This window comes from Danio aesculapii, chromosome 3 (assembly GCF_903798145.1).
Source record: "Danio aesculapii chromosome 3, fDanAes4.1, whole genome shotgun sequence".
In the NCBI taxonomy this organism is placed as follows: Eukaryota; Metazoa; Chordata; class Actinopteri; order Cypriniformes; family Danionidae; genus Danio; species Danio aesculapii.
The window spans coordinates 29848060-29863375 of record NC_079437.1 but is presented as its reverse complement, the minus strand read 5'-3'; the positions used below and the strand labels follow the sequence as shown (position 1 = coordinate 29863375).

Below are 15316 nucleotides of genomic sequence, written 5' to 3'. Positions count from 1 at the left end.
GAGGCAACAGCGCTAACCACTGAGCCACCATGCCACCCTTATTTATTTTTTATTTATTTATTTTGGGAAAATTAAGGAATTATAGGGAACTTAAATTTGCTTTTAACTTAGTCACACACTAAAATGCTGGGTTATTTCAGCCCAATTCTGAGTGTAATACAGACTAAACCTTAACTAAACTGGGTTAATTTTTTAAATAAATAGGATCAAATTTAACCCATTGGTTGGGTTAGTATAAATTTTACCCAATTTGGGTTTAAATAACCCAGCATTTCTTAGTGTAGTTAGTTAGTTAGTTATTAAAATTCTTATTATAAGTAAATTGTATGTTTTTATTGTTCTTATAACACACATTTATGCATTCTTCATGACTACAGTAGATTCCTTAACCATGCCTTATACATAACAACTGCTGTACTATTAATAAGCAGTGGTTCTTGTGAGATTCACAAGTTAATAGTGATCTGAAGTATTACACATTTTCTAAAAAGTTATTTATCTAATTCTGTGAAAAGGATCAATGCTGTCATATCAGCACAGAGATGAAAAAAGACAGCGTTCATTATCGTATATTAATTGTTAAAATGCTGTTAACATTCTTGTGAGTAAAAATATGACTGAACCACACATGCAGAGGCATTTGGAACTGGCACTTGCAGTGGGTACAACAGCTGCCATATTTTTAATACTGAGTCATAGGCCTTTGTTCAACACAATAAAGTCTCACACTTTGAGTTTCCTCTCCCTCTCTTTCTTTTCACCCCATGAACCGCTGGATGTGCTGTGCAGCTGTTGTTTGGAGGAGTCTGAGACAATGGAAATTGTAAGGTAGGTAGATTGTGATGCTAAAAAAAAGAATATTTATGCCTAATTCACTGCAAAAAAAGGATTTTCTTACTTAGATTTTTTGTCTTGTTTCTAGTCCAAATATTAAAAAAATCTTAAAAGTGCAGTATGTAGGTTTGACACCCAGTGTTTGCACAAGGTATTGTATTCCTGGATCAAAACAAATGCTAGCACAGGTTGCCAGATTGAGGACCAAAAAGAGTGAGTCTGACAATCGAGCCTAAAGGCTGACTCAAGGCTGATTTAAATTTTGTTCTATACAAAAGCAACTGTGCGTGATAGAAAATTTTTCATATTAAAAGGAGTTTTGTTCTAACCAAAACCTCGAATTTATATTTTAGAAACAGCTTCTACACTGTAAAACCCAACAGTCAACTTTATCAAATGAAATGAGTGCAGTTAACTCAAAATTGACTTTAAGTTAATTCTACTCATTTGAAGAGTTTTGAACTCTTCAAGTGTTAAAGTGTTGAAGGTAATGAGTTAATTAAACACATCATTACTTCAGCTTAAATGGAGTAAGTTCACAGTACTCATAGAAAAGTTTTTTTTAACTCAAATGGTTTGTTGCAATCGATTTCCTCAAACAGTTTGAGTTGCCTTAACTTATTGGGTTTTGCAGTACTCAGTTGGTTTGAGTTCTCTTCATTTATTGGGTTCTACTGTGCTCAAATTGCTTCATTTACTCAAATGGATTAAGTTTACAGTACTATTTAGTATTCGTTTTTTGAACTTAAATGGTTTGTTGCAATCGGTTTCCTTAAATGGTTTGAGTTACCTTAACTTTTTGGGTTTTACAGTGTATTTCTTGCAGTTGAACAACAGAAAACTGACAATGATCACCTCAGGTGCACCTCATGTGCTTTATTCAGTGTTAAATGACCATTTTACATGACTTTTATTGCCATACTAGTGAAAGCAGCAGCAGATAATTCACCTCACATCTTGAAAATAAAATAAACCTTATGAAATTAAACTTTAGAACTTTGACTCAAAACCAACACAGATCAGCAATTCTGCACCTACATTTAATACTGTTAAAGAGGTTTAATATGTATTAATAAGATTAAAAACCCTTACCATTTAGTGAGTTAGTGCATATTCTGTGCTTCTGAATGGCTGGCTTTAAATTTCTGTCGTGTTTTGTCTGGTGCAGCCAAATTGCTTATCATTGCAGATCTCGTCAATGTAACCTGCTCACCTAATGTTTATGCTCATAATATTTATATGATTTGCTAATTAATAACCTCATGTGGAACTCTGAATCTGCTTCTCATTTCGGAGTCTGCTACTGTCCACCAGAGGTCGCATGTTGGTCATGTAGTGCTTTTCTAAATGAATGACTGAATGAAATACGCTGTTTTCCATGAAGGCAACCCGGGAAGCTAAAATATAATTGGCTAAAGTGGCATTGGGCGGGTTAATAGAACCAAAACAAAGTCAGTGTTCCAGCATGTGAAGCACGTTTTCCAAGTAGAATATCTGACTTCAGCATTGTTTTTCAGATATTTAGCATGTTTCTTAAATATCTGCAAATATATTATGGTATTTTATGCTTTAAAACAGTAAAAAACTTACATACAGCACCTTTAAACCAAGAAGCATTTTCTTGCCAAGCAAAACATAGTCTAGTTTTAAGAAATAACATGTGAAAATCAAGTGAGTCTTATGTTAAAACCTAAAGCTAAAACTAAAGCTAAATAATCTGCTGATAGGGTAAGCGAAATAATCTTATTTGAAAAGTAAAAACAAGACTATTTTGCATGTATTTTTGCTTGTCTAGAAAATGCCTCTCGGTTTAAGAATTTTTGAATATTTGAACTAGAAACAAGAAAAAAGTAAGAAAAGTGTAATTATATGTGGTAAGTAAAAGACAAAACAAAATTCTTTCTTTCTAGGGATATTCTTGAATGAAACGCATCCACAATAATTGTTTAAACTTAACACACTTCATTACCACTGTACTGTGTGTGTGTGTGTGTGTGTGTGTGTGTGGGGGGGTACTCTCTGCTTAAAGAGAAAGAGAGAGAGAGGGAGGAGTGTTGTCATGTAGTATGATCCGCAGAGCGAAACGTCTGGTTATCTGCAGCTGCTTCAGAAAGAGGGGGATCTGGAAAGAGGGAGGAGAGGAGAGAAAGAAAGTGACAGGAAGCCACCTCATTAAACACTGACAGCGGGTCAAAGACAGAGAAGAGAGGAGAACGAGGCTGTCCAGAACACACCATAACCATATGGTGGTTTTAAAGCGGTAAAGACAGCAGAAAAAGTGGTGATCGGTTACTTCGGAAAAGAAAAGGGAAAAACCGAAAGGAAACTTTCCCTGGAAAAGTTGGAGGTGAGTCTGATGTTTCTCCTTTATCTGTCCTTCATTTATTCTTGATGTGTTTGTGTAAAGTCGGATCACATTGCATTGATGAGTTCTGCAGGATTCAGAGACTATTTCTGTCTGATGCATTCATAAGTTGCTATATATTTCTTCAGTGTGTGGGTGTGAGTGGAGTTATGTGTGACACTCAAAACGGGGACAGGGGGAGGAGAGAGGAAGAGAGCCAGGGTGGGTGAGGGGTATGGGGGTTTGAGGGGCTTCCAAAAGGGGGAGAAAAGAGAAAATAACAGGGAGATTCTCAGCAACGTCATCATGATCTTTTCACAGAAATGGGTCAAATCCCGTTCTCCAAAGTTGCAGACCTCTCCAAACTTCCCAAGAAGTTTTTGGATATGAAATTTGATGGATTCCCATTGCTCTTTGTCTCTATTTAAAAACTGCAAGAGGGTCCATTGTAACTCACAGAGAATAAACCCTTCCAGAGTCTGTTCGGTGAACTTCTCACAGAATGCAAAGAGGCAACAGGGTAAAATGAAAATACTGTTATCACTATCTTACCCTCATGTTGCATCAAAATCTTATGACTTCTTTGGAACGCAAGCATAAAAAGAGACATTTTGATTAATGTTGTTGATCTTTTTTTCATGCAGATCTAAAGCATTCTTTATTTAAAAATGATGTGAAAGCACACCATAACAGTATAAACAAGTTGGTTGTGCAACATATTTTTATATTTATCTAGAAGTCATGTGTACTGGGTGGAAAACAGAGTGAAATTTAAATCTTTATTCCCTGGAATTCATCCCCTTCTGAGAGCTGTTTGGATCTTTGCAAAAAAAAAAAAGTCCCTAAAAAAATCCAAACTAATACGATTTTGTTAGCTCACATTGCTAGTTTTGTAGTGAACAGTTCATCTGTGCATGTCATTAAGAATAACAAAAAAAATATGAAAGTGCACCTGTTTGTTTTCAGTTAATTTGTCAGATTATGTATATATTAGGAATTGGGCGTGGCTAACATTTAACCACGCCCCTCCAAATGTCAGTTTGACAACACACAGAAATGGTGAGAAAGAGGAGTGTGTAAGGTTGTGATTAGTCTTCCAAAATCCCTTTCAATGTCTTTCTGAATTAAATGCCTACTTTACATCCAATCAGCTTGCAGTAGAAAAAACAGGCCACACCCACTGTTTTGTCCTTTAATATTTGGTATCTCTAGGCAGGGGTGGATTTAGTTATTTTGGGGCCCTAGGCAATTCCTGCCATAGAGCCCAAGTTCTGAAATACACTATTTTTGTACTTTTATTTAATTTTTATTTATATTTCTGTATATTTATATCGCTCAATCTTCCTTTTGACATTTTAAATTGAGGCAATCTCTACATTTTAAATGATTAATTTTCTAAAGCTAAAAATAATAAATATATATTTTTTAAATTATATGGACTGCGTGAAATGTAAACACACCCAACTTGACCCTTATATGATCCATTTTTAAATTATGATCCTAAACGTTTTGTCTCCTTCCAATCAACAACCAATAGACAGAAGTATCCATTCTTGTCTATTTTCTTTTTTTTCAGATATTAGTTGCAATGAGATGTATTTCACAATACGTAAGGCCCTAGCAATTCCATGCTAATGAAAATGTAAAACGAGTATCATCATATCATGGGCATAGAACAGGGATGTTCAAACTCAGTCCTGGACTTTAGCTCCAACTTGCTTCAACACACCTGCCAGGAAGTGTCTAGTATATCTAGGAGCTTGATTAGCTGGTTCAGGTGTGTTTGGGTTGGAGCTAAACTCTCCAGCACGCAGAGTTTGGACAACCTCCACCCCCCCCCCCCCCCCCCCCCCCCCACCCCCCTACTTTAACTTTTTTTTAAATTAATAATTATCATTTTATTCAATTACCATAATTAAATTGAAATTTAAATTAAATCATAATTAAAAAAATCTTTTAAAACTCAAATATGTAATAAAAGTTATAAAATAAATTAAATTGCTGTCAAAAAAATAAGTTTCTAATTGAAAAAGTTGTTAGATGAAAGTTTAGATTGATTTCTGTTCAATTACAAGTTTATAATCGGATCAGCCTGGTTCATGTACACGGTATTCAGCACTGCAAAACATGCTTTTGTTACCTAAAGAGTTTGTCTTGTTTCTAGTACAAATATCTACAAATTTTTAAAACCAAGAAGTATTTTCTAGACAAGTAAAAAATATTGTCTTGTTTTGAGAAATAATGTGCCCAAATTGAGTGAGTTTTTCCTTAAAACAAGCAAAATAATCTGCCAATGGTGTAAGAAAAAATTATCTTGTTTAAGATTTAAAAGAAAAACTCACTGAATTTTGGCATATTATATCTTAAAACAAGACAATAAATTTTGCTTGTCAAGGAAATGCTTCTTGATTTAAGAATATTTAGAAACAAGACAAAAAAATCTAAATAATAAAAATATTTTTGCAGTGAGATTATTAAAATCAATAAAATTTCATCTCAAAGAAGCAACTTACAAACAACTTATATTTCAGTGAGTTTCTTACAAAGGAGATTAATAATCTAATTAATAACACATGCACACACACACACACACACATATATATATATATATATATATATATATATATATATATATATATATATATATATATATATATATATATATATATATATATATATATATATATATATGTGTGTGTGCGTGTATATATATATATATATATATATATATATATATATATATATATATATATATATATATATATATATATATATACTGTAAATAACACATATTCTCTTATTTTATATCATTTTCAAAACTAAAAACTACAGTTCCAGTTCCACAAACCACGTTTAAAAAAACATCTTAAGTTTTCTATTGAACAAACATAGTTAGACTGGTTTTGGAATAAAATGAATTAAATCTTCATTTTTTGCAGCAAATCTATCCCTTTAAGCTCTTTCTCCTTGGTCGTGCATGTATTGTCTGAGAGCATAAGACTATCTGGAGGGAGAGGAACAGAGGGGGAACAGGAAGTGAGGTTAAAGTTCAAATATAGGGTGATTTACTAAACCCTCGACCCCTGCAGTGGGAAAGCGAGATAGGAAGAAACCATATGGGATAATGTACTCAGGGACATGGACTCAAGAGAGCGACTGAGACAGAAAGAGTGGAGAAGATAGACAAATAACAGCTTGTTTACGCGCTTCCCTTCTGTCCCTATCTTTGTCTTGTGACAAAATTTAATTTACAGAAGCAAATTGCCACAGGCATGCTGATGCTGTCAGTGGAGTGTGTTGATGACGTGTGTGTGTTTGGGGCAGCTCAGACCTGTGCTTGTGTGGGCATGTCTGTGTTTGCATGCACATGAGTTCACCAACATGTGTTGTTTCAGAAGAGAACTAATGTGTTTGTGCGTGTGCTGGAGTATATGTCAGTATTGGTGAACTTTTACCTCTGTTTATTTTGGGATGGCTCAAGTTTCAAAGCGCAGAGCTCTGGATGAAGGCAGATAGCAGTGGAGAATATTAGGCACCGTCTGTCTGACTGTAAGCCACAATTCTCAAAGCGCTAACATCTGCTTTCAGCCATTTCATTTTTACACGTTAACTAGTCAGTAGCGGATTGTGTCTTCCAGAAAGCCCTTTGATCCTCCGTAAACAGCCATGTATATAACTATCCTCCTTTCTTCGTCAACTAGACTTCAAGACCATTAAAGTTGTTTGTTGGAACCATGCACTTTCCGACGCAGTTCATAAACTGTAGTTTAAATAAAAGAAAGCTTGTAAAACACAACACCCTCCCAGCACGCTATTAGACACAGTGTGAGATTCAGCTTTGTCACACATATCTGACTATTGTCTGCCTGTTAAGACTAGATAGAGATGCAGTTATTAGAAAGGCATTTGTCCCTCTGGCATCTCAAATGGACAGAACTAATGACGGACACTTTCAAAGCACTGCATTGTCGAGCTTCTAAACCTTTGAAATTCACTGGTTTTAAACCAGTTATTAAGAGCACGTAGCAAACTGCCAAAGTCATGTGACTTCAGCAAACAAGGCTTCATGTTATTAGTTTTCAAAAAAAAATTATTTTGGTGTTTCACCACTAGAGGGCAGTCTCAGTGAAACATGGACCATTGTCAGAATGTTTTTAACTAGATCAGCCCTCAATAAAACTCAAATTAATAACAGGACACATTTTATACAGACATTTCATATGTAATGTATATTTATTGAATTTTGCAGCATGTGTGCAGATTCCACTGGGAGGTATTACCGTTGTTGAGAGCTGAAACTGAATCATTTTTTACAAACCTTGTTCAGCTAAACAAATAATTAAAATCCACTAATAAGTTTGCTCTAAAGGTGCATCTGTAATGTATTTGTTTGTTATTGGCTATTTATGCCATTGTAGTAATGCAATACTCACTATAGAAAATGTCTGTTTATTAACAGCTGTCCGTAACCTGAGATCAGTTTTCTTTTTATTTATGCTTCTGAATTGCATTCTGGGTCCATGATCAGTGAACTTTTAATGTTGTAATTCTGCAGTTTAACAAGGAACTTTTTTCAACATTTTTTATTAATTTAAAACAATATGTTGTGTAAAAAAGAACATTTATATAGTTAAAGGGTCACGAAACCCCAAAACGCATTTTTTGAGATGTTGACAGTCATGTATATGCCCCACGTTGCTAAAAACACTATTAGGACACATATGTTTCACTAAAACATCAAAACTGGTTGTTTTTGCGTTGTTTAGAGCAAATTTGTTCTTCCGGTTTAAAAAGAAATTTTGAGGCAACGTCAGATCGATGAGATCATTGTGTAAATTCCAGCGTGGAGATTGGCTGCCGGTACAAAGTGACGTCAGTGAGTTTTCAGCACATCTGTTCATTAATTCATGAGAAAGACTTGGTTCGAACCAATCAGTGTGCTCTATTGTGAACGAGATGCAACTTCATTACTATGCCTGTTATAGCTTCGAAGACTCCTTTTACCTGTAACAGTGTTCAGAGAAATGCCACATTGTGTTGCCAACTGTAATTCAAACAAGTAAGAGAAGAATTGTTTGGAGACATGGGACGTCAGAGTTGTGTTTATAAATGTGCTAAAAGAAAAGTTTTGTTTCCATTTCCCCTCGATGAGAGCACAGCTTGCGTGGGGACTCAAGCAGTTAGATTACAGTGGTCTGCTAACACGTGACAAAAAATTTAACAATAACAGAAAACGTATTGGCAGCTCATTATGTGGTTTTTGTACTGTAATTGTACGCTCAATCCATACAATATATCATTTCAAATTGCTAAAAGTCTCAGCCAAAATCACTTTATTAACAATTGTCACATGAGAAATGCCTATTGACTTTATTCTTTGCTTATGAGCGGCCACAGCCATTTAAATCTCTTTGGCTCGAGAATCTCACTAACTTCAATCCTAAAAACATCCTAAAACAGCTTGTTCTGCTGCTTGATGTTTCAAACGGATATTTCCTTATTATATGATTCTGCTTTGTCTGTATAGTCACACTTGTTTGTAGAGCAAGTAGTTTGACCGTTTTCTGCCATTTATTATTCCCAGTCATTTTTCCCATAGTTGTTTCAGAAGTTATAAAGCAATTGCAAAACCGAGCGCACTTCTGCACTTTAGATTAAGATCAATGATGGAAAATTAAAAAGCAGAAAATACCCCAAAATCAAGGTAACTTTTTATAAGAGTTCATCATTCAGCCAGGGTTAATTGATTCCAGGACTGAAAGTGTTACCACCAGTGTGGTTGGGGAGGTGAAGTATCTGGTCATGTGATCTCTGCTCCCATCATACCATCCACTCCATATAGAACATGCTGCCTCCGCAAGTTATCAGTTATTGGTTACCTAGTTGGAAATTACACATGAACCCCTTCTAAGGTCATACTTACAACTAGACAATTCAGAAATAATTTTGACACTGAAGTTTCCAAGCTCACAGCAAGAAGGTCACTGGTTCAAGTCCCAGCATTTCTGTGTGGACTTTGCATGTTCTTCCCGTGTTCACGTAGGTTTCCTCCAGGTGCTTCAGTTTCCCCCACAGTCCAAATACATGCAATATAGGTGGATTGGGTAAGCAAAATTGTCCATAGTCTTTGAGTGTGTGTGAATGAGTGGGTGTTTCTCAGTACTGGGTTGCAGCTGGAAGGGCATCTGCTGCATAAAACAGGCTGGAATAGCTGACGGTTCATTCTGCTGTGGTGACCTCTGAAATAGAGACTAACCCGAAGAAAAATGAACGAATTAATAAGTTTCCAAGTTGACCAAGCCTTAAGTTTTGAACAAAATGGAGGGGAGAATGATTGAAGTAGTATAGTTTTAACTACGTTACCTTGTTTTTAAAATCTTGCTGTAAAAATAAACCCGATGCATATTAAATGTTTTATGCACTGCAAAAAGTAGTATGTATTGAAATACAAAATATCCAGAGACCGTAAAGTATACAGTAGAGCAGATGAAATGTTTTGGTAAGGATTTGTTGGCAGTCTTATCTCTCTCTCTCTCTCTCTTTGCTTTAAAATAACATTTCTTCAGGAGACAGAAATAAAACTGTTTTCCATGATTCATAATTCTTTAAAACAACAAAGCACTTGAATTTGTATTTATGACTTCAGAAGTGAGAGGAAAGTTCTGTTGCATGTGAAAAAAACCAATAAAACATGTGAGTCTTCATTTAAGAGTATATGCAAGTATTTTTTTCCTTAAACATTTTTTTTTCAATGAGCAATATGAGTGCACCTTCAATGCCTTAAACTGTCATTTACAATATCTCTCTTTCAGACTCCATCATGTCAACGCTTCCGGCAGAGTCGGGCCCTGAGGATGCCAACAATCAAAGCTTCTGGATGGTAAGTCAGGCAAGTTGATGGACTGCTAAGAAAAGCCATCCACTTCTCTTTTGTTAAGTATGTGTTACCAGAAATGCCCGTAGGTGATGTACCTTGACTTTTAACACCACCTTTGAGCAACAACAGATGACAAGATTTGTTAGGACATTAAGGGAAATGGTTCATAAAAGCCCTGCCACACTGTACATTAAACCAAATGAAGATTAATATTCAAGTGAAGTCTAGTTTACTTCTTTGAGACCACTGCAGCATGTTTTATGGTTCTTTAACCTTTAATCTCAGTCTATAAATTTCAGCCCCTGTGCCTCCACCCATTTTAATTAGCTCAGCTTTTCTCTCTCAGCTCCTTAATTGGTTTGCTTCTCTTTTCTCCAATACTGCTGGGGATCAAGCATTTTAATACCGTAAAAAAAATAAATAAGAAAATTTTACTCTGTAACAAGCGTATTTTGTACTTTGCAACTCTAAATTATTTTCACAGTTGGGATGTTCTGGTGATAAAAAATTGTCACAAGTGATAAAGTGATGATAAATTAAGTATTTTTGCTCATGTTATCAGCTTTGATGTATTTTTAGGATTTGTTTATTACAGAATATATACAGTTGAAGGCAGAATTTTTAGCCCTCCTGTACATTTTTTATTCTTTTAAAAATATTTCCCAGTTTCTGTTTAATGGAGAGTGAAATTTTCAACACACACACATAACTAATTTCTTGACTTTGCCATGATGACAGTGCATCTTATTTTACTTTGTTTTTTTTTTTTTTACAAGATACTACAGGCATCATAACCACCTAGTTGACCTTTTATCCATCGGTTATCATTATTATTTTAGTGCTAATTACTATTTATCAGAGTTGTGTCAGCATATTATTCAAAACAAGATATGGGCCAAAAAGATTATTTTCAATGAGTGCACCTTAAAGGGTTAACTAGACTAATAACCTTAACTAAAACAGTGTTTTTTCTGTAACCAAATGATATTTTTTATGATAAACAGGTTAAATATATGGTTTTATTCACACATTATCATTTAGATTTGGTCACAGAAGCTTGCTAATAAGATTCTTGCATATTATGTTACATTTGAGCTTCTGCAAGAACTATTGAGCTCTGTTGGCACGGTTGAGCTTCTGTTTGTGTTCACTGGTCAACTGGATTGTTAAATGGATTTATTAACTAATATTTTGGTAGAAAGACTGGAATATTTAAAAAATATCTTAATTTATGTTCCAAGATCAATTAATCTCTTGTAAGTTTGGCATAACACAAGGGTCAGTAAATGATGAAAATGTTTATAATGGCCATAGTGTACCCAAAACTTTTAGCACCACATAGGCATGAGACGATAACCGGTTTTAAGGAAAACCACAAAAATTTTCTGTTATACCATTTCTAAGGTATATGTAAGGGTTTTTTTTTTTTATTTGTTTTTTTTTTTTTCTTTAAAGGTAATGTGATGAAATCTCAGTTAAAACTAATAAAGAGAGTAGAGGTCAATGATTTATTTTAATTATTTAGCCTGACATGTTTACTGTTCCAAAATATTATAATATATTATAATAATATTATCATATAATGTTATAATATGTAATATGTAGCATTTATTAAAAGGTATTTTCTAAAATAAAATTTATATTGCTCAATTGGGGAAAAGTTGAAACTTTATAATAACTATATGAACCATTTATTAAGCATTAGCAAATAGTGAATTCCTTATCTGTTAAGCATTAACTCTACATTATTAAACGTTAGTAAGCAGTTTATAACTGCAGCTACAAAAAAATGCTGTATTCTTTACTTACAACCACATTTATAAAATGCTAAATAATTGTACTTTCATAATGTGTTAATTATTTATTTTTCATTACTAAATTCAGTATTGCATTATTTACAAGTGATTTATTTAGGCATAGTTGGTTGTTTTTAAGATCAGTCAGAATAAGTTAGTAAATGATTAATAAACTATTAAAATTAACATTTATGATTCTTATTATTCAGGCATATACTAATAGTTAATTTATATGTTAATAAATGCTTAATTAACTCAACTTCATCCAGTTTTGTGACCTAATCTAAAGTGAGGACTAGTTATGCTTTATAAAACCCTTATAAATGACAATTAAAGGCTCAGTTATTCTAAACAGGAAAAAAGCACATAAACAACATTATTCATTCCTATTCGTTTGAAGATACACAAATGAAAAATAAATCTTTGCAATCCTATGTAAAATATAGTTACTGTACAGTTTAACCATTGCATCTTATAATATTGTTAAGTTATTATATTGTTGTTGTTTTATCCAATTTTATGTTGTATTTCCACACTCCTGTTATTCAGCAATGTTTAAACTTTACAGTAATTTTACTTTTTCGATAAGATTGCAAAAATTATTGTTCATTTGATACCAAGCCTTTAATTGTCATTTATAAGGGATTTATGAAGCATAAATAGTCCTCACTATAGATTAGGTCAAAAAACTGCATAAGATTGAGTTAAGAAAGCATTTATTAACATACAAATTAACTATTAATATATGCCTGAATAATAAGATATATAAACGTTGATTTCAATAGTTTATTAATCATTTACTAACTCATTCTAAATGATCTTAAAAACCATCGACTACTCATAATTACAAATGGTTTGTAAATAATGCGATACTTAATTTAGTAATGAAAAATAAATCATTAAGAAATTATGAAAGTAAAATTATTAAGCATTTTATAAATGGGGTTGTAAGTAAAGAATACAGCATTTGAAGCTGCAGTTATAAACTGCTTACTAACGTTTATTAATGTAGAGTTAATGCTTACCAGATAAGGAATTCACTATTTGCTTATGCTTAACAAATGATTTATAGTGTGTAGATGTTATAAAGTGTTACTGTTTTTTTTTAGTTCTTTTTACCCAGACATTTAAAAAGAACTTATTTTAGAGCAGTTGTCACAATACCATGAAACCATGATATTTTTATCCAAGGTTATCATACCGTCAGAAACGTATTCCGGCCCATGCCTAATCAGCCTTTACTCACCCTTCACTAACCTTTCTGAGTTTCTTTCTTCTGTTGAACACTAAAGAAGTTATTTTGAAAAAATGCTGAATACCGGTAACCACTGGCCTTCGTAATATTTGTTTTTCCTACTATGGATGTCAATGGTTACGGGTTTTTGGCTTTCTTCATATTTTCCTTTGCTTTCAGCAGAAAAAGGAAACTCATAAAGCTTTATTTACTTAAAAGTAAATTGTGATTAAATTATAATTTTTGGGTGAACTATCCCATTAATGTATATATAAAAAAAAAATAAATAAATAATATATATATATATATATATATATATATATGTATATATATATATGTATATATATATATTTTTTATTATTATTATTATTATTATTTTTTGCAGTCAGGGCAATTGACAGGTTGTCACAAAGTAGGCACTATTCTATATTACATTTGTGCATATTCATTAGATTAGTCAGTACTGAAGGCAAACATGGAACATTTCTAAATATGTTTGGTGACTAAAATATTATTTTAACAAATATATCTGTTTAATGAATCTGTTTTTTTTTTTAAATGCTAAAAATACATTGCTTATATTCACTGAAAAATGGATAAAAATATTGTGTACAAAATGGGGTGTATTCAATTATGCTGAGCACTGTAATTGTATCCCACATAAAGGTCCTGGATGTGTTTTATATGATAAGTATTTCTGACAGTTAATTTATTGTCATTAACAGTGGCATCTTTTTGAGAACTCTGTGAAGCTAATCAAAATTCTCCTCAACTCTCCTCTTAGTTTAAACCCTTTTTGCTGAATTGCTATCCCTTCTGGAGCTCAGCCAGTTGTACAGTTTAGGGTCTCTGACCAATGATGTTCAGTCATTTTACAACAACCACACTGATATCCCCTGCTAGGGTTTTGTTGCATGCTCTACCTTGTAATTGGCTGGCCGCTGACCAGAAACGAGCACTGTAGGCTTTTGGTGTTCATAGACACTGCGATTGGTTAACCACAGCATTGGCAGAAGACTGCAAATGCAGAAAGCTGCAGCCAGAGTTGAACGGGATTGATTTTTAAACAGGCTTGTCTGTTCAGTAAAACATTTCTGTTTAAATACTGTGCAGATTTGAGTCCAGCTGATTGTTTTATTCCGTTTGACAGGGTTTGTGTTATTTGGTCAGGTTTCTGTGATTCTCGGATTGGTTGGCAGGTGTTGCTCTTGCACCGCTCTTGGCTGTAGTTGAGATTCCTCAGCTGTTTTTACTTCTTTCTCAGTCTAGGAAAAATATGTGCTGCAAACCATGGCTGAGAGAGAGAGAAAGAGAGGTAAAAAGAGGAAGAATGGACAAAGAATAGCACAGAAGGAAGATGTACTGTAGCAGCGAGAGATGAATTGATGAAATTGTGGGGGAGCCACTAATAGTAGCCAGCAAAATAGAAGAACACAGGCTCCACATCAGCAAACACGACGCCCATTCTGGAAGTGTCATTATGTTTGCCCTCCTCCTTCATTCTCTCTCGTTTATCGTGTTATTGCAGTTAATCAACCCCTTTCACTGTGCTGCCCATGTGCTGCCCCACTTACCACGGCCTGAATTCTCTAGACTCACTGGTACTCCAGCCGCAGATGTTTTTTGTTGTTTTTTTTAGGAGAATAATGTTTGATTTGTGTTCTGTTTTTTCACACCACGTGTTGTCTTCAGCATATATGTTGGAAATAAACCTTATTCTATGCTGATAGCTTGTCCAATTCAAAGAAAACCAACCCAGTGACCCTGCTTGAAAAGAAAAGAAGCCTTATTCACGGAGGCCTACAGTAAATACCTCACTCTTGACCTCTTAAACAGCCTATAAACCTTTAGCGGCTTGTGCTAGCTTTTTATTTTCTTTTTTCTCTGTATTTTACAATTAACCTTAGTGTTTTATCCATGTTCTTTCTGTCTGTGTCTCAGCCAGGGAACTACCACCAGACAGTCAAGAGGACTGAAGACTCCTTCCAGGCATGTAATGATATAGTGGCGTGTTTCCAGGAGAGGGCCAGGGTCGAGAGACAGTACGCACAGCAGCTTAGCGAGTGGAGTGCCAAGTGGAAACCCCTAGTGGATGCCAGTGAGTATTGCAGTTTTAGACGTACAAATTTGCCCCAAAAAATGCTGACCGTTTTCAAAAAATGCCTGAAGACTCATCATGATTAATACTTAATTATTTAATAGTCCAACAACAACAATCTTTATGTATTTAT

The 15316-nt window shown here is 34.1% G+C and overlaps 1 protein-coding gene across 1 annotated transcript in view; it reads left to right on the top strand.

Annotated features, from left to right (window-relative positions):
- The first annotated feature begins 812 nt into the window (after positions 1–812).
- si:ch211-51c14.1 (protein kinase C and casein kinase substrate in neurons protein 3) overlaps positions 813–15316 on the top strand; it is a 28346-nt gene continuing 13842 nt past the window's right edge. Inside the window, exons 1-4 of the mRNA XM_056453601.1 lie at positions 813–828; positions 2936–3181; positions 9991–10058; positions 15027–15183. Coding sequence (XP_056309576.1) covers positions 9999–10058; positions 15027–15183 — 217 coding nt within the window. The 5' untranslated portion in view covers positions 813–828; positions 2936–3181; positions 9991–9998. The remainder of the gene's footprint in view (positions 829–2935; positions 3182–9990; positions 10059–15026; positions 15184–15316) is intronic.